At 35.4% G+C, this 25,338-nt stretch overlaps 2 protein-coding genes across 2 annotated transcripts in view; both read right to left on the reverse strand.

The window, feature by feature from the left end:
* Window positions 1-997: 997 nt before the first annotated feature.
* On the reverse strand, window positions 998-7,593 carry COX7A2 (cytochrome c oxidase subunit 7A2). The gene is made up of 4 exons (XM_025925308.2): window positions 7,414-7,593; window positions 5,860-5,949; window positions 2,508-2,592; window positions 998-1,196 (listed from the first exon to the last, which is right to left on the reverse strand). Exons 1-4 carry the CDS (start codon window positions 7,576-7,578, stop codon window positions 1,138-1,140), a joined length of 399 nt encoding a protein of 132 aa, XP_025781093.2. The 5' UTR covers window positions 7,579-7,593; the 3' UTR covers window positions 998-1,137.
* Window positions 7,594-16,888: 9,295 nt separating this feature from the next.
* CDC50A (cell division cycle 50 P4-ATPase accessory subunit A) overlaps window positions 16,889-25,338 on the reverse strand; it is a 41,834-nt gene continuing 33,384 nt past the window's right edge. Inside the window, exons 4-7 of the mRNA XM_025925978.2 lie at window positions 24,159-24,246; window positions 22,896-23,039; window positions 22,026-22,232; window positions 16,889-19,570 (exon numbers count right to left, since the gene is read on the reverse strand). Coding sequence (XP_025781763.2) covers window positions 19,377-19,570; window positions 22,026-22,232; window positions 22,896-23,039; window positions 24,159-24,246 — 633 coding nt within the window. The 3' untranslated portion in view covers window positions 16,889-19,376. The remainder of the gene's footprint in view (window positions 19,571-22,025; window positions 22,233-22,895; window positions 23,040-24,158; window positions 24,247-25,338) is intronic.

Consider the following 25,338-nt stretch of genomic DNA (forward strand, 5'->3'; position numbering starts at 1 on the left):
CATCAAATTGGACCAAACTCCAGCCCAACTTAACTTTCTCAACATTTAGAAATGTCTGATATTTATTCCACTCCCTTCCAAAGCAGTATTCTCTGCTGTTATTAGTAATAAGATGCTGTCAGAAGTTGGGAAGATCCCTGTATTTAGTGGCAGGTTAGATGTGGCTACCAAGATCCTTTCAAACCTTCAAGATTCAAGGCTGAGACATCTTTTATTAGGTACCTTTTGAGATAGATTTATACTTTAAGCCTCAATGTTTCCACATGAAGACTTCGATTGGCTATTTCAGATTTGACTCATTTTTTTCTACATATACTTTTCTCAATTTTATGCAAAAATTGAAGTTTATAAAACCATTACTCATGGATTTCCCCTAGACTGAATTGCACCTAGACTAGTGTTACAAATGTACACCTAGTAGAGGTAACAAAGTATGACTCCTTAAGTTCCCCTAGAAGATAGCTTTTAGAAATGAATTAAGTGTTTTAAGAGAAGTTACACTTTATGTTATGGATTATAGTAACATAATAGAAGCCCATCGTTAGTGTAAAAGAACAAGTCGTAAATTATTTTATAGTTTCTCTACTGAAGCCTAACTCTAAGCTGTGGAATAAATCCGATATTTGGACATATGCTAACATAGCTGAGAGAAAAAAAGAAACTCAAACCCCAGGAACCAAAAAATGACCTGTGTCCACTAACCCCAGGTTCTAGCATATCCTAAGAGACAGTACAGCAGGGAGGGGAGGGATTCGAAGGAATATGCTTTCAAGTGTTACATTCATTCACAGCTGAAAACCATCCACGGTATAATTCTGAGCTGTTCTATTACATAATTTATTTATAAAAATAAAATTTCACCAGTATCACAATGGTATTTTATACAACCCTAGTGACTAAAGAACCATTTTTTTGCTCCCTACCTAAGAGTTACAAGGCTGATCAAAAACTGAAATTATTGGTATAATGTATCCTAAAGTGATAAAATAAGACAAAGCATGGTAAAGACTGCTTTATTGGCGGCAGTTAGAAGTCAATAAATATTGTTCCCCGAAGAACTCAGTTATGTATCAATTATTGGTCCAGAGAGAGCTGAATGAAACTGAACCAACTGCCTGCTGAGATGATAAACTGAAGTCAGTCTTGCTTCTTGGGAAATGAAGCCATAGCTAGCTGATATATGGCATACGCTGTTCCTGAAAAAGAAACAAAAAAAGAACTTACAAGAAATTCTGACATTTACATGTATAGACATAATATTCCAGGTAAAAGTTAACAGAAAGGGAAGTGTGGCATTAAGACTACTTTTATGGAAACACAGAAAAGTATTTTGATAGGTGCTGGTAAAATTTAAAATAACTTCAAAGGAAAGTATTAGATACAACACAATAATTTATTTGTCAAATTGACAACATGTAAAAAGTTTTTAAATAAGAGTAAGAACATATATAAAAGTTATTTCCATACTAAACTAAGATGGTCTGAAAAATGCTAAGAATGATTCAAAAACCAAAAAAAGAGCTCAAGATATACAAGCACTCCCTAAAGTATATTATTAGTATTAAACCAAGAAGAATGAGACATCATTTTTAAATTATCAAATTTGATGTAAGAATAGCCAATAAGTGAATATTTTTAAAAACTAATTACCAAAGAAACAGTCATACTGACCAAAAGAATTTAGGACTCTAACAGTCACTATCTGATTGTTGTCTTCATCATAAATGCCTCTTCACTGTACTCAACCCAAGGCAAAGAAAGCACCTTGGTATCAGCCTGGGGACTTTGTAATTAGGGTTGAAATTCCAGCTTTTCCACACAGAGGCAATATTACCTTGGGTAATTAACATAATTTCTTCGTCTTTAAAATGAGGACACATTACAGACTTAATAAAAAAGGTTACAGAAATCCATTTATGGGCACTTCTATCAATAAGATGAGCACACAGTAATCAAATAGTTCCCTTCCTCCCCCAGAGAGCAATCATTTAAAATCTTAACTCTGCTCCTAGCCTACCAATTTGTAATATTACATTGCTAATACTGAACAATGGACCTGCCTAATCCACAGAAAAATCTATCAAAGCACTTTGTGTACAGTAATAGGTACTGTTCTTTCCATAGAGGTTTTGTTTCTGTCATAAACATGTATGTTCAGAGTTTAGATGTAAAGTGTTTTTATTATGTATCACAGTAAAAATGTTTAAAAAGCCCCTGTTATAGGAGATGGTGTAGAGAGATGTGTAAGGCCACCAGTAGCACACTCTGAAAGCCACCTCTATCATAAATACTCCTATCAAACTTTATTGGTTTAATTTTTTAAGACATTAAAATGCTCTTCTACAATATGTATCGATCATCCTCTTGAGTCCTTATATGTAAAGCAGTAAGATCTCAGATGCTGGAGACAGTCTTTCTAGTTAAAATACTGACATAGTAAAAGGAATGAAGTTGTTAGTAATCCTTATTGTTACCTATCTGTAAGTCAAGCATTCCAAATATCTTACCACCAACTGTAAGCATCATAGTGGCTCTATACAGAAGGGCATCAGCTATTCCACCCTTTAGATGCACTGGAATTCCATTATCCTCCTAGATTAAAAAAACAGTAATAATTACTATATGCATCATTTGTTTTCAACTAAGTTCAAAAGACTAATCCATTTATATAAAATTAAGCACCTCCTCAAACCCCTGGAATTAAAATATTGTCAATATCAAAATTAAAAGACTACAATTTTCCTGACTCTGTACCTACCACCACTAAAGTATTAAAATAAGAACTCCTAAAAATCAACATTCTTTCTCTCACATTTAATGAGATCCAGTAAAGATTTGCCTTCCAAGGAATATATAAATGTTAAAGCTGTGAAAATATACTGATTGAGTCCATCAGCTGAATTATTAAAAAGATCAGGAATCCTCACACTTTTTTATTTCTTTATTTTGAGAGAAATAGAGAGCAAGCAGGAGAGGAGCAGAGACAGGGAGAGATAGAATCCCACGTAGGCTCTGAGCTATCAGGGCAGAGGTGGAGCTCGAACTCACAAATTTTAAGATCATGACCTGAGCCCAAGATCAAGAGTAGGACCCTTAACCAACTGAGCCACCCCCGCATTCCTCTCCTCACACTTTAATCATAAGGTAGATTTGGTTCAACTTACGATTTCTCAACTTCACATGTGAAAGCAATACACGTTCAGGAGAAACTGTACTTTAAATTCTGAATTTTCATCTTTTGCCAGGCTAGCGACATGCGGTACGATCCTCTCATGATGCTGGGCAGTGGCAGCCAGCCACAACTCCCAGTCAGCCACACGATCACCAAATTTAACAACCAATGTACTTATCACCATTCTGTACCCATAAAACCATTCACTTCACTTTCAGTGCAGTATTCAAGAAATTACATGAGATATTCAACACTTTCATTATAAAATAGGCTTTGTGTTAGATGATTTTGCCCAGTTCATGTATGTGTTCTAAGCATGTTTAAGGTAGGCTAGGCTAAGCTATATTTGGTAGGTTAAGCATATGAAATGGATTTTCAATTGAACATATTTTCACCTTATGATGGGTTACTATTTTATGACCTAACTCCATCATAAGTCAAGGAAGATCTGTATAGGATACAAAATTTTATTTGGGAAAACCAGGTATTACCACAGTAAAACAAAAAAAGCACTAATAATGTAACTACTTATAAAGGTAAACAACTCTGTCCCACCATCTTTCCTCATAAGAAAACCATTATTAACAGCATAGTTCATATTCTTCAATATTTTTTAATGCTTACGTTGTCTTACCTTCTAATTTACACACACACTTGTTTAATATACCAAATGAGATTACGCTATATAAGGGTATGCTATATTCTATTTTTCACTTAATGCTGTCTTAAAAACTTTTGTTACTCCCTTTAAAACTACCTTATCCTTTTTAATGGCTACATAGAATGCCACTCTGCAAAAATATCAGAACTGAATAAGCCAGTCCTCTATTAATGGGTATTTAGGTTGTTGGAGTTTTAGTGGTATTAAAATTCTATGACAAATAACCTCTATCCTTTTCTTTATATATTTAAGCTACTGTGTCTGCAGAAAAGATTTTTAAAAGTGGTAGTCCCCAGGGGCACCTGGCTGACTCAGTCAGTGAAGTATGCGACTCAGTCTCAGGGTTGTGACTTCAAACCCCACGTTGGGCATGGAGCCTACCTTTAAAAAAAAATAAAAAGTGGAAGTCCCTGATAACAGGGTATCTGGTTTATTTTTAATAATACTCTCAAACACTCTTTATAACTTTTATACCAATTATACTACTAACTATTATGTATGAAAGTACTGTGTACGAAATTAACTATCTCCCTTATGTGGCTTACATAGCCTATTTTAAATCCTTCTATAATTCTAACAATCAAGTAGGGGGAAAAAAGTTGTAATTTGTCATTTTAATTTGCATTTCTTACTGATCTGTAGGACCTTTTTTTTTAAAATTTATTTTTAACGTTTATTTATTTTTTGAGAGAAACCGAGCATGAGTGGGGGAGAGGCAGAGAGAGAGTCACAAAATCTGAAGCAGGATCCAGGCTCTGAGCTGTCAGCACAGAGCCCGACATGGCCCTCGAACCCACAAACCGTGAGATCATGACCTGAGCCGAAGTCAGACCCTTAATGGACTGAGCCACCCAAGACGCCCCTGTAGGACCGCTTTTTATACTGGGGATGTTAATCTTTTGTTATATTTTAAAATTTGCTCTCAATTTGTCACTTGAACTCACAAATGCAATTTTTGTCCTTTACAGCTTCTAGGCTTTGTAAAGACTTCCTTAGGAAGACTTCCCCACCCCTAAGATATAAAAAATACTCTCCTATGGTGACTATAACTAATAGTACTGTATTGTACACTTGAAATTTGCTAAGAAAGTAGATCTTAAGTACTCTCACCAAACACACAAAAAGATCAAGTATTTGAGGTAATGGATGTGTTAATTAACTTAATTACAGTAATTATTCATAGACACATTGAACATCACACTGTATGCACCTTTTTAAAAATAAAACCCATCAGGTACAACCTAAATATATACAATTTTTATTTGTCAATTGTACCTCACTAAAACTGGAAAAATATATTTCATTTTAATATTTTTTGGCAGAAAAAGCATTTATATCTGCAATTTACTTTTTAATACACAATATAGAGGGACAGAACTTTACTTTCTTTAAAATAGACAATTTTTCGGGGCGCCTGGGTGGCGCAGTCGGTTAAGCGTCCGACTTCAGCCAGGTCACGATCTCACGGTCCGTGAATTCGAGCCCCGCGTCGGGCTCTGGGCTGATGGCTCAGAGCCTGGAGCCTGTTTCCGATTCTGTGTCTCCCTCTCTCTCTGCCCCTACCCCATTCATGCTCTGTCTCTGTCCCAAAAATAAATAAAAAACGTTGAAAAAAAAAATTAAAAAAAAAAATAGACAATTTTTCTAACGCCAATTTATCGTATCCTTTCCACACTAATATGAAATAGCACCTTTAACGTATATTAAATTTCTACATACATATTTGTTCTGTTTCTGGGCCCTTTCTATGGTCTATTTGTCTATTCTTATGAAACTACCCATAGAGTGCCAACCCAATGTAACTTCTCCAAACAAAGTGTCTTTGACCTACACCTTTTCCCTCTCATTTCTTCTACTTCCCCAAAGTCCTCCTGGATATAGGCCCAAGTAACTATCAATAGGCGGTTTATTATTTTGCTAATACAACAAGATGAGTAACAACCAAACATCTCCAGATTTACTTCTTATCTCCAACTTTTGGTAAATATTATTACAAGTAACAACCTCCTATAAAATATTTCAGTACCTGAAATAGCTTTTGCTTCTCTGGAACCTTATTTTCAATCTGCCTGCGTGAAGCAGTACTTATGGTCCTCTGGGCAATCTGACGAAGAGCCTGAAATAAAAAAAATCCATATATACTGAGCAGATTTAGGTCTTAAAGAAACTTTCAAAACCAACTATTTTCAACTTCTATTATTACAGAAGAGGGAAACTGACAGTTAAAAACATACCCGATTTGTCAGTAACAGAGTCCTAACTAAACCAACAGCCAAGTTTTCCAACTTGTTGTCCATCCAACTACTCTTTTTTTTTTTTTTTCAGTTTATTGGGGGGGGGGGGGGGGTTTTCCCAAGCAGGTTCCAAGCTGTCAGTGCAGAGCCTGATGCAGGGCTCAATCTCATAATCTCACGAACTGTGAGATCATGACCTGAGCAGAAATCAAGAGTTGGACGCTTAACCTAAGTGACTGAGCCACCCAGGCGAACACATCTACTACTCTTTACATTAAAATTCTACAGTCTCCAAAGACCACATTCAAGTAGCAATTCATACAGATTCTGAGAAAAAAAACAAACAAACATCTTTACCTGAATTGAACTAGTAGTATCATATAATCCTTGAGTAAAACATACTGACATACAGATATTATGAGAATAAAGAATGGTTACAAAATACACTAAAAGTTCCAATGTTTTCATTTATAACTTTACCATATTATTAAAAGATCTATTCGACACTAAAATAAACTGACATGATTCCTACTTAATCAAAATGCTTTCCCCATTGCATTTTTCCTATAAAGTAGGGAATAATTAATGGCGTACAATTCTTTTTAAAAAGTGAGTTGCATTATATATCCAGTTGAATTAAATAACGAAACAAATATGCACTCCACATTCCAAAACAAATCATATGTTGAGAGCTAAGTAAAACCTTATTGAATAATTACAAAAGAGAATGGTCACTGTTACATTTTCCTTCTCTTGTTCGAAACTTTGGGAAATTATTTCACATGCTCAAAGCCGATGGATGGGTGAAGGACACTGCAGGACCGCCTGATTGAAGCAACACTACACTTTCAACCATGACGGCTCCTGAAGTCCCAACAGAAACCGAATGACTTGCTTTTTAAACAGCATCCTGATGCTCACAAAGCTCAGAAACGTTGAAACTTTAGGCCTTTCAACGTACCAGTGAACATACTTCTATCTGAAGCTTCCGGGTATCAGAAACGTCCCACTTGGATCTTGAGTTTACGCATATCAAAATTAGCGACTTCATCAATAACCCATAGGGTTAGAGGTGACCATTAAGAAACCAAGGCTGTCTAACCCACCATCCTCTGGTCATTTCCCCAGCCTCTTCATTCCCTATATCTACTCAGCACAGCGGGGAGCAAGAGGAATAGTTAGAAGGGAAAGTAACGTCAGGCGAAAAGGACACGGACCAAGGTGACCTCAGAAGCCGCCTTCTCCCACCCTCCTTCCCTCTCAGGAGAGGCTTTTCAGTCATCCCTTAGCCTCCGCTCCCAACCTTCCCGCCCCACATCAAGAATGCAAGCCGAGAAGCTCCTTACCAGCAGATTCCGCAGCATCTTGGCTCGGTTACTACCCACCAACCGCAACAACCGAACACCAGGAACGAGAACGGCAACACCGGAACCGGAACTGCCTTCTGGCCTTGCGCAAGCGTCAGGGAACTTAATACTTCGGGCGGAGGAGGGGCTTGAGCCTCTAACCATAGAGAGCGAAAGACAAGCGAGAGCGGCCGTACGGCTGTGGCCGCTCTAGCCGACCGGCCGATTCCGTTCCTTGCTCTCGTTCCTAAGCTGGCCGATGCTATTCAGGGGGCTGGCTCCTGGAGCTAAGGCTTGGAGAAGTAAACAACTTTTGAGACCGGAGAGGCAAGGAGTGACGTGTTATGTACTTTGTAACTAGCTTAGATGAAATTAATGTGAGACCAGGCTATCATAGAAAATTAGTATATTTTGAACGAGAAGGTATTTTAAAAACTTCTGAGCAAACTTTGAACCATTGTTTAGATGCTGAAAGAACACTGGGTTGGTCTAACTGTAAGCTATGAAGCTGGATGCAATACAAAACAAAAAGGTTAGCTCCTCTTACACGGATACAATCAGTTTTTTTCCGTAGAAGAAACTTTGTGAGGGCGTTATTGTTCCTTGTGCTGAGAATATGCTGTAAAGAGCTGCGTCGGGGTATCGTCTTGTACCTTTGGATGCTGCACAACTCCCCATGCAAGAAACGCTACCAGCGTCCTGAAATTGTGAAAGCTGTTCGCTCGTTTCTCCGTGTCTGGGGAAAATGCTGAAAAGAGGGGAAAATTTTTAACTGTGGGACAAGAAATGGGATGGCACATCGGTATTCTTTAAGTCTTGCTGTCCCAGGGCACTTTCCATGATTGGAGTCGCTAGGCAGAGCAAATATTGGATAGGCTGCCAGTGTACCTTGCTTCTAGCAGTCTTGCCTAAATAATGCCACTTACAGAGATCTTTAGTCTTTGTGCCCACCGAGTGTGTATAAATGTAAACATAAAAATACTTATTCTATACTAAAATAAATCTTTCCACCTTTTTTAAACAAATTTTTTATAATTATTCCATTGTCATTTCAAATAGAAAGTGGATGATGTATGGGTTCAGCATAGGTGAAATGTGTAGATAAAAATTAGTAATATCAAAATCACTATTCCTTCTAATCTTTTGGGTTAGATCCACCAAGTTATCTGTGCTCAGTCTTCCTCACCAAGGTTTGTAAATACCCAATTCATCTCTTCTCTAGATAGGGACCGAAAGTTTCTGGCTTATTCTCCCTTCTGCATTATGCACTGTGATGGAATCCTTGAGGACAATTACCAGGCACCAATAGTTGGAACATACCAATTTTTAAAAAGTGTACTCTGAACTTGTTAAAGCTGTATGTGCTCTCTTACATTTTCTCCATCTAGACAACTAGATTGTAAACCTCTCAAGAACAGAGATTATTGTAATTTTTTACCAATCCCCTAGTACTGCTTAAAGGGTTATAGGTTAACCAGCAGATGAATTAATGACATATATTGGGTGATTGATAGATCTATATATTGGATAAAGGACATTTATGGCTCTGTCCAAAAAGAACCAAAGATTCACATAAAATAGATTCTGAAATAGATGCAGATCCTTATTTGTATGTTACCTAGTACAATTTTTCTTCCCTCTTTCCTAGATCATTCCATCGGCATATAAGCATATTCCCATATTAAACAAACAAGCCTTTGATTTCAGTTACCATACTATTTCTCTTCAAAAGAAAACAGATTTCTTGCGGCGCCTGGGTGGCGCAGTTGGTTAAGTATCTGACTCTTGATTTTGGCTCAGTTCATGATCTCACGGTCTTGAGATCAAATCCCCCATCAGCACAGAGCCTGCTTGGGATTCTCTTTCCACCTCTCTCTGCACCGCCCTCTCAAATAAACAAACAAACAAACATTTAAACAATAAAAATAAAACAGATTTCTTTATATTTGTCTTCTTCTCTTCCTCTCCTAATTTTTTAAATTCCATTTTGGGCAGGCTTTTATGGCTTTTCCTAGGATCCCCAATAGCTTCTACATTATTGAATAAACTGTCAACCTCAATTTTCATTTTTTCCCTCTATCAGCAACTAAATTTAACATAATTGATCATTCCTTCACAATATGCTTTGTTTTTAATTTGGAAATAAGCCACAAATGCCATACAGTATAACATACAACATGTATGTACAGTTTCATACATGGTCCTCCATCCACTACTCTTTTGATGGTTTTCCATTTCAGTAGTGTTTTTAGTCTCCTGAAACCTCAAACTCTCAATCTCTAAATTTCGGAGTACCACCTTTACATTCATCCCATCTGTGATTTCATCTACTGCCATGAAATACCATTTGTGTGCTGGCAAATTCTCTAGCCTGACCTTTCCCTTTGACTACAGACATCTCCACTTACATGTCTAATGAGCATCGCAAACTTATGACCAAAACTGAATTCTACTTTCCAGTCCTTTATTTTCAAGGCTTCTCCTCTGCAGTTTTCTTCATTTCAAGCCCCAAACTTTGACTGTTTTCTATCATGCCCTATAAACTAATCCATTAGAAAATTCTGTTGAATACATACACCTTCAAAATGTAATCTGAATCTGACTGCTTTTCATTTATCTCCACTGCTACCACAACTCCAGGCCAAGCCATCATCATCTCCTGTTTACATTACTGCAAAAGCCTTTTCAATTAGTTTTCCTACTTGTACTTTTACACTCAGTCGATTTTCCACACAGCAATGATCATTTTAATGATATAAGTTAGATAATGACTGTTTATAACTGTTTTCTTCATTGCTGTACTTGCAGCATCTAGAATAGTAACTGGCAGATAGAAAATATTCAGTAATTATTGGTTAAAGGAACAGTATGCTGCATAAAGAATGAACTTATTGGGAATAAAAATTCAAAATATCTTTGATACTCATTGTGCTACTTTCAAACAGCTTTTAGTCCCAGGATTCCTCACTCATTGTCTCCTTGCTCCTGTTCTATAAATTGTGATTATCCTGACAGAAAAATATACCTGAAATTTGCCTGGATGCCTATCAAACTTTATTGGATCATTTCAAGCACACTTGAAATTTGTTACTAGATTTGTAAACTCATGCTCTGCAGCAGAGCAGAAGAGTTCTTTCCTTTTTTTTTTTTTTTTTTTTTTTTTAATTTTGAGAAAGAGAGGGAAAGAGAGAGCATAAGCACAATCGGGGTAGAGGCAGAGAGAAAGTGAAAGAGAGAAACTTAAGCAGGTCCCATGCCCAGGGCAGAGCCTGATGCCAAGCTTGATCTCAAGACTGGGATCATGACCTGAACCAAAATCAAGAGTCAGATGCTTAATCAACTGAGCCACCCAGATGCCCCAGAAGGGTAATTTTCTAAAGTTTCCTTTCCAAAACATCAGTTTGAGTTTCTTTGTAATATTAGAAAATTATTATTAGATTATTGGAAATGATTAGGAAGTATTTCCTTCAGAAGGTTTTTGAACACTGTTAACAGAACTGGCAGTACTCTATTTAGATATATAGATGGATAATCTGAGATAAGTAATGGTTAACTAAAGCCTGAAATAAGTTTGCGTGAAAATAATTCACAATTACTGATGTAAAGTTGCCAAATGACATAGTTACTCCATCTTCCTTTTCCTTTAGAAAACAAACAAGATTACAACCCTTACTCTGATCCTGCCTATAGCATCTATAAATTTAAAAAGGAAAGCCAGAATAGTGTTTTGTGTAATTGGGATGTGTGTTTTAATTCTGGAAGCATGCTTAATCCATTTCCAGTTTTACAAAAGCAAATATAGTAGAACAGTTTCGTGTGAGGTTTAACGTACAAAAATTACTAGTCAGATAAAAGATAGCACATCACTATAATTCCATGTTCTCTGATTACAGCTAGGAATCATGAAACACTTGGCTATCACTTAATTGCTGTATTTATTATTAAATAATTTATGTAATTGCAAGCCTCATCTTTTCATCATTAAAGTTAAGGGGTGGCTTTGGACTAATAATCATCTCTGGCTCTAAAATCCTTTTGTATGGAAAAATAATATATACAATATATGAATGAGTCCACTCCTTGTTTAACAATAATTTATTGACCATTTAATATGAATCTAACACTTTGTAAGATGCTCTGGGGAAAACTTTTTAAATCCCTGACCTTCTGGAGCATAAAATCTAATTAGGAAGGTAATAATAAACACATAATAATAAATCATGATGTGGACATGAATGCGAGGTTTCCGACTTAACTCTTAAGATGGTTGACCATACCATTCACTATGTCAAAAAATGTAAGAGAAAGCTAGCTAGAATGGCTTGGTTTCTGTTTGGGCCTTACTAAGCTTGAGAAATCCAAGGACAATCCAAGAGATCCATACTGAACAATCTAGAACTCTGAAGAGATGTCAAGGCACAAGAAAAGATAAACTAGTGCAAAGATGGTAGTAGAAGTGATTAGGAACTTATGATTGCTCAGGGAGTATAATCTCAAAGAATTCCCACCATTTTATATGGTGAGCATAACCAAAGGATGTATAAAGGAGACTAAAGACAGGTAAGTATGAAGAAAATCAGGAGTTATCCACAAAGCCACATGCTAAGAATGAAGAGGGAAGGATGGTGCCAAATTATCAAATGGAGCAAAAAGCTCAAGGGTGAGTTTACTTCCTGTGACAAAAAAAGGGGGGTGAGAATTGTTCATTGTCATTTTCCATACTTTCTGTTAAATATTTGTCATCTATCACTTCCCTTATTCCTCAAAACAAAAATCTGTCAAGAGGGTATTAAAACTCCCATTTCACTGACAGGAAATGGTAAATGATTTAGGAGATAAAATAATCTGAAGGTACAGTTTACAGACATAAGAGCCAAGTCAGCCTCCTTCTAAAACCCATACTCTTTCTACTGTATCTTTCAGACAGAGATGATAGTAAACAGAATACAGTGTGACTGTGAAATAAATCCTTAGCTAAAACTGAAGATGACAAAAAATATAAATTACTCTTTTACAAGCTTTGTTGTGAAAAGGAAAGACAATACACCCCAGGGATTACTTCAGACCATTAATTCAACTGCAATTAACATGTATTTTTAAAGCCATTTTTTTCTGTATTTCTGTTCCTTAAAATAATGTGACACACAAATCTTGATAGTGAAAGTAATATACAATGAGTTCAATCTTCTTCATTACCCTGGATGAAAAAGCTTGTCACACATCAACAGACAAGCTCCCATTAATATCATTTACAGTAAATAACAAGTTTATCTTTTAATATTTTTAAAAATGCTACAAAAGCACCAAAAGGTACTTCAAGGTGTTTTCTGGTTTTAAAAAAGTGGATGGCCCCGAGTTTATCTCTTCTCCCTTTCACTCCAGTAACATGAAAGGGAATTGAAAAAGTAGGAGGTATTGATAGGCATCATTACCTTTCATTACCTTAGGTGAATCTCAAAGGCATGCTAAATGAAAGAAGCCAGATTCAAAAGATTAAATATGGTATAATTCCATTTATGACATTCTAGAAGAAAAACTATGGGGAAGGAAAAGACATCAGTGGTTGCCAGAGAAATAATGAGTATAAAGGAGTAGTGTAAGGGAGTTTTGGGGGGTAGGGGTGATGGTATTGCTCTGTATCCAATGGTGGTTACACAAATCTATGCATAAGTTAAAATGCACAGAACTACACACACACACACACACACACACAGTAAAGTTTACTTTATGATAATGTTTCTACCTAATTTTTTTCAATGCTTATTTATTTTGGAGAGAGAGAGGGTACCACCTGGGGAGGAGCAGAGAGTGAGAGAGGCAGGGAATCTGAAGCAGGCTCCACGCTGTCAACACAGAGCCCAATGTGGGGCTTGAATTCAGGTGAGATCATGTCCTGATCCAAAGTCAGATGTTTAAATGACTGAGCCACCCAGGCGCCACCTGTTTTATGATAATCTAAAACAATTTTTAAAAATTTACTTACCTGTTTTTGGAGAGAGACAGCACGAGTGAAGGAGTGGCAGAGTGAGTGAGAGAATACCAAGCTGGCTCTGTGCCATCAGCACAGAGCCTGATATGGGGCTCAAACTCATGAACTGTAAGATCATGACCTGAGCCAAAACCAAGAGTCAGACGCCTAACCAACTGAGCCATCCAGGCACCCCTAAAACAAATTTTTTAAAGATATGAGTCAAAAAGGATAGAGAGTTGATAGGGGGGAGAAAACCAGAAAAGCATTTTCAGCAGATTTCTAGAAAACAGAAAGCAGACGGAATATGAGCAGGACAGAGGAAGCTGTAATCTAGAGATACTGTAAGGGGGACACCAGTGAGAAGCACGCTGATTGGCCCACAGCCCCTGAGAAGTTCAGACTTGGATGTAAAAATTATAGCAACAAGGAATAGGCCTGAAAATGACTAGTTGAAAATTACATACAACAGAATGGTCAGATCCCAAAACCTCTGCCCTCCCCCTCTCAGCCAAATACAATCTCTCACCTCCTTCACTGTCTCCCATGGGTAAGAGATAATTTTTCTCTCTATAAAGTAATGGAAGACAACCACGCAGAAGGGATGTGCAGAGGGATAGGTATAAAGAAATATGTATAAAGTAGAAAACAGAAGGTGAGGTGGAGGACAAGGCAGGAGGGAGTTAAAAGCAAAACAAAAAAACAAACAAACAAAAAAAACCCCAGACCCTCCTTGGACCCCTTCCTTCTGAAGAGGACCAGTGAATTCCTTAGAGAGACTGAACAGTCCCTGTCAAAGAAAAGGCCTCCAGCCAAATGACTGGCTCCCTGACAATCATTCCCTAATGCAGTACTTCTCAACATTTGATCCCCTTACAGTTGCTGACCTGCCAACTCTTTATTACTTGTCTACGCTTTTCATAATGAATAGGAACAAATAATTCACTGAGTGGCATTTCTGAGTAGCACTGTGCTAGTGAAGCCCATCACTTGTCAAGCACTGGCCACAAACAAAGAACTTTCAATTAGTCTTTTGGGGGCCATCCATATATAACAGATGGTCAAGACTAGCCAGAAACACAAAAAAAGTCACTTAAATGATCGAGAAAAAAAAAAAAAAAACAACCTAAAACTTAAAACAACAACAAAAACCGATGCTAACAGAATAGGAAAGAAAAGCATATATATCCTCAAAAAATATTTAATTTTTTAACATTTATTCATTTTTTGAGAGACAGAGAGAGGCAGAACATGAGCAGGGGAGGGGCAGAGAGAGAGGGAGATGCTGAATCCGAAGCAGGCTTCATGAAGGCTCTGAGCTGTCAGCACAGAGCCCGAAGCGGGGCTCGAACTCACCAATGGCGAGATCATGACCTGAGCCAAAGTAGGACACTTAACCAACTGAGCCACCTAGGCACCCCCTCAGAAAAATATTTTATCTGTGAACTAAGATGAATATTTTTTAGAAACAGAATAGAAATAAAGGAAGCCTTAGAAATTAAAATACTTTTTAAATATACATAAAATTCAGTAGACGATAAGGCTGGAAGATCAAAATGAAGAAATCTTTTAGAAAGAACACAGACAATAGTGTTGAAACAACTGGAGAAAAAGAGAAGAAAATTAAGCATCAGTCTAGGAGGTCTAATATCTGATTAGGATAGAAACTGAGTTCTCAAAACCAACAATGAAACCTAGAAGAGGGTGGAGCAATACCTTCAAAACTCTGAGGGGAGGGGTGCCCGGGTGGCTCAGTCGGTTGAGCGTCCGACTTCGGTTCAGGTCATGATCTCACCATTGGTGAGTTCAAGCCCCACTTCCGGCTCTATGCTGACAGCTCAAAGCATGGAGCCTGCTTTGGATTCTGTCTTCTTGCCTCTCCCCTGCTCATGCTCTTTCTCAAAAATAAACATTAAAAAAATTTATTTAAAAAAATCTGAGGGTAAATTATTTTAAACTTAATATTGTATATGTAGTCAAACTATCAATGAGATGTGAAAATTGAAAAAAGACATTTTAGACACAGAAAATTTGCCTCTCAGCTACCACTTCTTAGGAAGCTTTAAGTGCTTTAGGTAGTGCTCCAGTAAACTACAGAATAAACTAGGAAACAGATCCAACATAGAAAGGTGACAAGAGGAGATCATGGGATAATGGCTGTGTAACTGGTCAAGAAAACAACCAGTTCAGATTGGCATAAAAGGACAAATACAGAATAGATCTCCCTAGTAAAAACAGGGAATCAGATTATCTGATATTTGGGGACAAAAACCCTTCAAAACTATTGATGAGAATATGGTGGACCTGACAGAATAACTGGAAAAAGCTTAAGATAGGTTTCTAGAAATTATGTGTTAAAAATGAGGCAATTATTAATTCTAGGATAAATAAAATGATGTGAAATGTAATCGTGGTGCAATGCTTTGCTCCACAGTCATAAGTAATAATAGCTGTGTTTCCCAAATATGATATAACTGTAATAATAATGGGAGAAGGAAAGGTATGTTAAAGAGCTTTAATCAGCAGGTTAACATTATCAAGAAGATATTAATGATGACTAAAACCATTAAATCAAGCAATAGCAGACTAGGCATATTGTTTAGATACACTAAAACAAATGCCAAAAGATAACTTTTGGACTCAAAGTGATTATCTCTAAGACTTAAAGAAAGTTGGGACAGGGACTACTGGTTTTCATCATAAGGCTTGTCGATTTTTTTTTAACTGTATATACACGTTACTTTGATAAAATATAAATTTATTTATTTACAAAGCTATAAAATCAAATAAGGTCACCGTGATCGATTTGATTTTAGACATGATGTTTATTTTGAAATTTTGAATGACATTAGGGGAAATATGATTTTTATGTTTATTGAATGGAGCATGGGCTAAAAAAAAGCTCTAAAACACTTCCTTAGATCATCCAAACTCTACAACAAACATTTATGCATCAAAACTCCTCTTGAAACAGCACTCCTTTACTGCCTCTCCCCTCCTTTCAAAAAACACATGTTTATAAATAAGAAGACTTTTCACCTTAACCAACAAAGGACGATACAAGAATTCTAAGGCATTGTTTCCATGAAGATAGAAGGTGAGCATTCATTAACCCTCCAGTCAGCTGTTCTCTTTCCTGGTCTGGCTTTTTGTTTCCTGTATGCCCCACCCTCTTCATTATTTCATCATCCTTACTTCTCTACCACTTCTTCCTTTTCTATTTACTAGACATTTCCTTGATCTAATACCAAATTTAGCCCATCTACCTATAACTCAGGTGACAATATGACCACCTCCTGGTAAGAACAGATGTTTCTAAGTAATATATACAAACCTTGCAGTTAATGCTGTCAAAATGATTAATATATATCCATAATGGCAATCAAATCTAGACACAGAAATGTTAAAACGTGGGATTTATTGACCTTGGGCTAAAATTTAGTGCTTAAACATTAACAACAACACTGAGGCATTATTATTTTAGCAAGACACTTGAACATAGCAAAGTTAATTTTGTTCATTTTTATTAATACAGAACATACTAACAGAACTTATCTTTAAATATAATCAAGGTTACAAACAAACTGATAACTAACCAATAAACAAAAAATATTCACTTGACTCTCCTCTTGGTTGAATAATTCTCCATTTGGTAGTACAATTATTTTTACCAATTCATTTTTAACTGCCTTATGATTTCAATGAAACTTCTTAGCTTTTACATATTAAATAATTCCTTCAATTGGGAAATGTCATATATCAAAATACTTCCTGTAAGTCAATGCATTCTTCAATGCCTTCTACTTAACCTGAATGCAATAAAATGCAGTATGATTCTCTAAAAGTTGAATATGACATTAATATTTCCAAAAGATGAGCATAAGCCCCATAAAAAAAGAAATGTTTTTCCTTCCCACCAGGCTTCGCAGAGGCCATATGAATGTTCCACATTCTTCATAATTAGTAACAGGAATCCCTTAGCGCTCAAACGGCAGGAGACGGGAAGGAAATTAGGCCATCGATGAACTTGTAAATAGATAAAACTCCAAATATATCTTAAGATTCTGTCTTCACCCCAGATGAGAAAGTGTTGGAAGGGTCTTCAACTTTTCTTTCGTGGCACCTTTGGTCCCCTAATTAGAAAAAGAGACGCAGGACGGCAGTCCTCCTTGAACAAAACAAACTCAATCTGGGAAGACTGGCAAAAACCTTCTCTCCCAGTGATGTGTCCCAGAAAATAAACTGCCATGTGAAAGAGGGTCAATGGTCAGAATAAATAACAATATTCTGAAGGACTGACAAGACAAAGAATATTTTTAGACAAAGAATACCCTATGCACTCAGAAATTTCAGGATAATCATACATTAAGTACCTCATGCAAGTGATATTCTACCAGTTAAAAGTAATTATGAATTACAAGTTCTTTTAACTAAATTTCATGTTATACAAAACTTAAGAAGTGTGGCACATTTCTATTAACCATTACATTATTTTTTGTTGTTGTTTTTAAAAAAAAAAAAAACATATATTAATCAAAACTGATACATTACCCAGACCTTTTGATTTAAAATATAACTGAACAAAATCATCACAAACTCTGAATAAACAGCCATTCTTCTATACAAATATAGGAGTTATTTTAGTTAAAAAAGAAAAGCCATTTCTATGCAATTAAGCCACCTCTGATTAAGACATACATTTTCATGCATGTTGAAAAAGTAAGTTTACATTCAAGAGTAAGTTCCATAGCAAACAAATTACAGCATTTATTCCATAAGGAATATTAAAATAATTCCAGTTAATAGAAAATAAAGTAACTTCAACCATATATATTATAATTTATCATGTGCATACTGCAAAATCTCCAGAATTTATTTAGGAAATTTAAAGAATTTATTTTTTAAGTGTCTTAGGAGAAACCAACCAAAAAAATTGGTACCTTAACCAAAGAGAATGTGCATACATCTCTATATTTGACCTATATGCAAAAATTGAATGAAATATGAAAGTCACTGTTTTCTAAATTTTCTGCAATACAACATTAGTACTTAAATCAAAACTTACCTGCAAAATAAAAACAGCCTGAGGTATTTCCAATGCTGAAGCAAATTTCTGAATGTTAAATACCACAAGAATGAAAACAGTTTCCTCTGAACACTTACATCTGGCAGAAGATGAAGGTCTGCCAAGAAATTTTCCCATCTCACCTATATTCTTTTGTCCCTTATGAAGTATAAGCTTCAAGGGAAATGATCACATGTAAAAACATATCAAGTGAGTTGGGGTTCCTGACTGCAACATCTTAATCAAATGGAAAAAGGAATTTTAAATTCTCCCACCTGAGACCCATCTGACCTCTTCAGACATGACCGTTAATTCCTATGCTAGACAAGGTAAGCATGTCCTTTCAAATCAAAGCTATACTTGACAAAGAACTGTACTGGATAAATGGAATACTTGAACAACCTCAACAAAGATGGCACTTTAAGCCTTTACACATGACACATGAAAATGATGAAGCGTTTTATTTAGATTTAGATCTTTTTTGTAACTCTGAATCCTGCAAGGTTAGCAAGGTGTTATATTCATACATCTTGTAATCCCTTTCTTCACACAACAGGCACACATATACAGCATCACATGTCAATATAATATTATCAACACAGCATAAATATTTAAGCAATAGATGCATTTCACATAAGAGAGACTATGCATCATATGGCCTGACCCAACAAAAAGCAAACATTAGAATGCCATTTCAGCAGTTACAGTGTTGATATGATCTATATAGTTAATTTGTTTCATACCCGTCATATAGTTCCATAAGACATCCATAAGGAAGAAGCAAAGGACAAAAACTGTTTTTTTTAAAAAAACCAAAGTTATGTGCCAACTTCAAAAATGACATACTAACCAGACATCAGCATTCGAAAGCTAGGTTGAATAGGACTGGCCTTGATGCACATGCAGTAAATCTGTTTTCAGAATATAAAATTAAATGGTAATGTCAGCAGTATTACTACTGTTTCTATATTTATGATTGATTACTAGCAGTACAACTCCTAGAAGGAAGGAGATGGATCCAATAGTGATGTAAGCAATCCCCAAAAATGGATTTTTTCCTCCCATCCATGAAATAGTGCTCAAGATCATCCGTTTTCGTCCATCAAAAGAGTGTACAGGGTAATCTGAAGAATGTATAGGAAGGCTTTTCCATGTCTAGTTACTTGATTTTTAAAACACAACTTAAAAATTTAGCATTTAATTGCTTGTAATTCACTGGTATAATTCTATGATACACAGGCACCTTACTCACATTTTCCGAACCACAACATAATTATATGACTATTACCTTGAAGCACTGATTTAGCAAGTTAAACATTAGTAGTGAAAACCAATATAGTTTACAAGCAAAAACAACCGAATTTAAGGGTTAAATGGCTTCTTAGGTACTTTTACTCTCATTACACAGAAGGGGCAAAAGACACAAAGAAATGTAATGTGAAAAAAATATTTCAGATGAACAGCAATAAAACCAACAGAGGAAGAGAAGACTGACAGACCAGAAGAAAAAGGAAGAATGAAGAGGTTGGAGGGGTCTGTGAGCTCAAAGAGCATGTGTAATAAAAGAGTAATTATGAGAATACAAGAGGGCTCAGAGCACAAGGTCAAAGAGTATGATATTGAAGTTTTAACTTGTTGATTTGGAGCAATGACAAAACTCATAGTGTGACACAGAGGTGATGGCTGAAAGAGAGTAGAAATGAAGGGTGAACTGTTAAAGAGATTTAAGAAATGGGACACCAGTATATTGGATGAGCTATCTACATGGACCAATTCTAAGATTTTGGCAAGAATTAGAACAGAGAACACAGAACTAAATCCCTATGTGAAAGGTTTACAACCTTTTCAAAGACATCTTTGGAATCAAGTTTAGGCCCCATTTGTTTCTCTCTGCAATTTCCCATCCCTACAGATGTGCCCTATTACTCCAAATGGCAGACACTGCCAGTTTCTTAAATCAACCCTAAACCTGAAGCAGGAATGATTATAATAAGAGTTCTAACTAATATTAACACTCTGGGAGACAAACTATCAAATCACTCATGCTAGCCTCTCTATATCCCAACCCCCCAAAATGGGCTTCTGTCTTAATTCTGGTGTCTAGTTCCCACTTGATACCTCATTTTTATAATTACCTTTGATGCTTCGCAGACCCAAATTCCTGTCTCGTCAGTCTTTGAGAGCCTACGTTCTTTGATTTCTCTTCTCAGTGTCTTGGATGCAAATAGTCTCTTAACTAAGACAAAGTACTAAGTACTCCAAAGACTTCCCTAAATTATGCTCTAGGCTACAGGGTGGTATCTGCCCTTACTCCTTACTAGATCTTCTGGATGCTGTAACAGAGCTGCCTTCTACTCTGGCACTAGCCTCAGGATAATTGCTCCTATGTGGGCCTCGTTTCCAAAACGTGGCTACTTTTAGTCTGTCATTATCAGGTCATATTCAGTTGCATACTCAGGTGCAAAATTAAGAGGCTAAGGATCCAAGAAGACATTTGTTTTGAAATTAGGTCTGTTAACCATTCACTAATACATTATAAAACTAAAACTATATTTAGTTTTAATAGCTCATTTGGATTATGAAAAATCAAAAATGCAAAGCATTAGCAAACATTCAAATGCTAATATTTGAGAAAATTTTCATTCATGATATATGTAAGCAATGGGCTACAGATTAAAAGATGTAAGGACTTTGTTTAGAATAAAGGGTAGTGTCCCATTATTGTCAGCTAAAGAAGACTTTGTAACCAAGCCAATATGGCTATGGCTTGGTCTGATTACTTGAGTGAACTATCTAGGGATGCGGCCTGTAGTAGTGGCAGATGGTAAAGTCATGGCCTTTGGAGTCAATAGCTTGATTAGGAACCCCAACTCTTCTACTTATTATCTGCATAACCTTGGGTAAGTTACTTAAATGCTCTATGTTCCTATATACGTGGCTACGCACATGGAGATGATGATACCCATCTCATAATGCTTCAAATAAAATAAAATAATGCATGAACAGTACTTGGTACAATGTTGACATATAATCAGAATGAAATAAATTATATTTATCAGCACTGAAAAGTACACCTGAATTATTAACGTAAAATAATACAGCTAATGATAAAAGTGTTTTGGTACCATGAACATAATAGTTACAAACAATTATATTGATGTGAACTAACATTCACTGATTCTTAATATCTAAAGAATATATAAAAGTATATATAGATACATATATCTAAATAAGCTGAATGCTAATTTAGCATCAGTTGTGTTCACTGGCCTTTGCATTAAGCTCAATTACAATTTCCATTGTAGAAATATCTAGCATATTAATAAATCTACCACCAGCATCTTAAATAATTTTATCAAATAATATGCCTGAATGCTAGTACAAAGCTTATAAAAATTTAAGACTTCTGGAAGATATAAGTGAAAAGATACCCTCTCATATGTATACACACATACTTTTACAAAAATGAGATCAAAACTAAAACACAGAATAGCATGTCACATAAATGAGATAAGACTAAACTATACTCTTTCTCTTTTCAAATCCTATGAATCTGTGCACATGGCCAAAAAAGGATACTGTATGTGATATTCAAATAGTATCGTCCAGCTGGCAATGTTGGATGTAAATCACTTTTCCGCTCTATTAGACGATATAACTTACGAAAAGTAGGTAATGCTGCAGTTCGCATCCAAACAATAAAATCCTCATTTATGAACCCATTATTATCTGGTTCAGAATCCAGCATGTACACTGGTTTAACCCAGTTTACTGGCTTTGTTGTATCTTAAAAAAAGAAGAGAAGGGTGAGGGGACAAAATATTCAATTCTATTAGGAGTTTCACTGAAAATTCACACTCAAATAAAATAGATATGCAATACACAATCTGAATATTTTTCCTATTCTCAAAGGTATAAATATAGGCATATTCCAAGAAAGTCTTGAAATCTAGAGACAAACCAATTCCTCATGTAATAACAAGTAATTACAAAGATTTGATGGCTATCTCCATTAAGAAAATACTAAAAGTACGCTATGAGGTACATACCAAAAAGCAGATGATTTAATGCAAAGATATAATGGTAAAAAACATTACATTGCAAAATTTAGGAGGCACAGAATCAAAACTAAATTTAAATTTATAATTATAATAAAAAATTGGGTCTTGTTTAAAAGAAACTTGCCTGCGATTTGTAAAGACAATGGCTGAAATGCTTATAAGAAAATACCAGAAAAATTCAAGATTAAATGTACATGCACATTTCCTTTAGAATTTCAGTACATTAGAACATCCTACATATTTTACCTAACTTGGTATGAAGTTAAGAAAAGTTGCTGTTTTTAAAAAAGCATAAAAGTTTTTAAGATTCTAAAGATAGAAAATTTTAGGTACTTCATTAAAACTCCTTGCTTATATCATATTTGAAAGAAATATTAGTAAATTTTACCTTTAAATCGTTCTTCTAGACTTTCTCCTCCAGGGGGATTTCTGAATTTTACATTTTTATCTGTCCACCAAGCAATACCTTTCTTTTTCAAAGGAATAGGTGTAGGATGAGATTCATTGCCAACCAGAAACAATTCTAATGTATCTAAACACACAAAAAAGAAAAACTTGCTAAGTATCTACTGAATATCCATAGGATCTACTATACTCTGAGAAATAAGGATCTGGTATCTGCTCCCAAAAGGGGTTATAACTGGGTAAGCAGGCATATGACATATATTTGCTCTTGACTACTTATATGTGAATTATCTATGGTAACTTTATAATCCTAGATGGACTTCTCTTCCCTCAATATAGTTATAAGTCACTTCTCCTATATGGCTAGCTGGTATATGATAAGGCGAAATGTTTTAGTATTAACCCAAATAAAATAATTTGCAGGGTAAATTTGCTTCTCTTCCTTTTCTTTAAAAAATGCACTCCTAAATAGTTTCTAGCTTATCCATTTCTCTACCTGCACTGTGCAATATGGTAGCCACTAGCTACATGGCCACAGAGCCATTGACATTATGGCTGGTCCAAATAAATATGTTTTGTAATAATATATTATTATATTTTTGGAACAATACATTTCAGAAATTAAAAACTCAGTACAAAAAAAATAAAGTATCTCAACTTGAATTTAAATTAAAAAAAGAATATAAAATATCTCACTCATATTTTATATACTGAACACAATTTATACAGTAAAAAGGTAATAATATTTGGGGCATATTGGGTTCAATAAAGTATATTAGCAAAAGTAATTTTACTTGTTTCTATTTAGTGTTTTTTAATGTGCCTATTATAAAATTTTAAATTATGTATACATGTCTCACAATGATGGTTTACATTATATTTGTATCAGACAGTGCTGCCCTAAAAGATCAACTATAGCTCCTTTGTAATGGTATAAATATTTGAAGTTGGTGGAAAAGGCAGCCTGGCTTTTATTTTATCATATATGAAATGTGAAAGTTAGCAGAATGTCTCCGTTCCTTTCTTCCCAGAGAATTCATTCTTAAAGTATAAGAATTCTCAAAAAAGTCCCAAATCATTATGACATTCCATTGAATAACTAGTTGATATATTTATTTTAAAGTTGCTGAATTTTTCAATTTCATTCATGTTTACTAGACTACCAAATCAGTATCAATAAATTATGCAAAGTTTTGTAATTATATATATTTATAATCCATATCTTTTGTTTATAACTATATCATACCATTAAACATGCTGTTGGCAATAGCTCCACAAGGAGCAATTGGTTTGTCTTCGTTTCTTCGATAAGGCTCACATTCTTTACTGGGATTCTGATGTTTGAAAGGAAAAGAAGAAAAAATTATTACACAGGCCTCCAGGAGAACTATGAGCTAGCCATACTTACTGATTAAAAATTCAATCCCTACATGTGTCTCACCTGCAATGCATACAGAATAGATCTGTATTGTAAAGACTATAAATAACACCACATTTAAATACTCAAATTATTTCTTAACATAATTACCTTACATAAAGGTAATAATTGTATTACCTTTATAATGTAACCCTTCCTTGCATATATTTTGTCATACATGCATATATCAAACTGACTTTTTAAAAATTTTCATATCAATACAAAAATCATACCACAAGGAGTTTTCTGTGCAAGAAAAATTAACAAGCAGTCTGTTGTCAATCTTAAACCAAAAGTAGACTGGAGGCTCTAGGTCCAGCTATATACTACATGCCTTTGGGCAAGTTCCTTGATTTCCCTGGGCCTCACAAAATGAACATGTTAAAACTAGATAATCTCAAATTGTGTAATTCTAGGTTAATCCCATGGTCCCATGTCAAAGGAAGGAAGGAGGGAAGGAGGGAGGGATGGAAGGGGGCTAAGGTAGATTCATTCCTAGAATATACCGCTCTTCTTTAAATTGTGCATCCAGATACTAGGAAAACAAAAATGTTTTGACTTAGTCCCTACTGAAGATTTCAAGGAGATGTAGCAGTTACAGGATTAAACCAGAGATTCTACCAAGTCTGAGATTAGGTATATGTCCGGGTTGTTCTGAAACTCCGAAGCTACAGTAAGCCATGTCTCAAAACACATAAAAAAATTAAAAATAAATAAATAATAAAATAAAATAAAATAAAATAAAATAAAATAAAACAAAACAGACTAAGATATTCTTGATTGGAAATTAACTAGACCCTAGTTAGTCCTTTTAGGGCTATTCTATTACCAACCAACACTGGCTTGTATCCAACATTCTTTGTGTCTAGACTGGATAAAGAACTGCCTGCATGGGAAAAAAGGCTAAAGAAACATGTGGCAGGGATCTCATTAAGTCTCTTTAATATCTGACTTCTCAGCTTTCTGTTCCCTAAGCCTTCTAGATTTATAAAGTTAGTACACTGAGACC

Source organism: Puma concolor, chromosome B2, assembly GCF_028749965.1.
Source record: "Puma concolor isolate L17-30 chromosome B2, mPumCon1.1.hap2, whole genome shotgun sequence".
NCBI classification, from domain to species: domain Eukaryota; kingdom Metazoa; phylum Chordata; class Mammalia; order Carnivora; family Felidae; genus Puma; species Puma concolor.

Excerpts from the sequence above, each read along its gene's own strand:
- COX7A2 (XM_025925308.2), bottom strand. The coding sequence starts at position 7,578 with ATGGTTAGAGGCTCAAGCCCCTCCTCCGCCCGAAGTATTAAGTTCCCT. Across the intron at positions 5,950-7,413 it reads AGATGCTGCGGAATCTGCTG|GCTCTTCGTCAGATTGCCCA; the intron begins GTAAGGAGCTTC and ends TTTTTATTTCAG. Across the intron at positions 2,593-5,859 it reads AGAAGCAAAAGCTATTTCAG|GAGGATAATGGAATTCCAGT; the intron begins GTACTGAAATAT and ends TTTTTAATCTAG.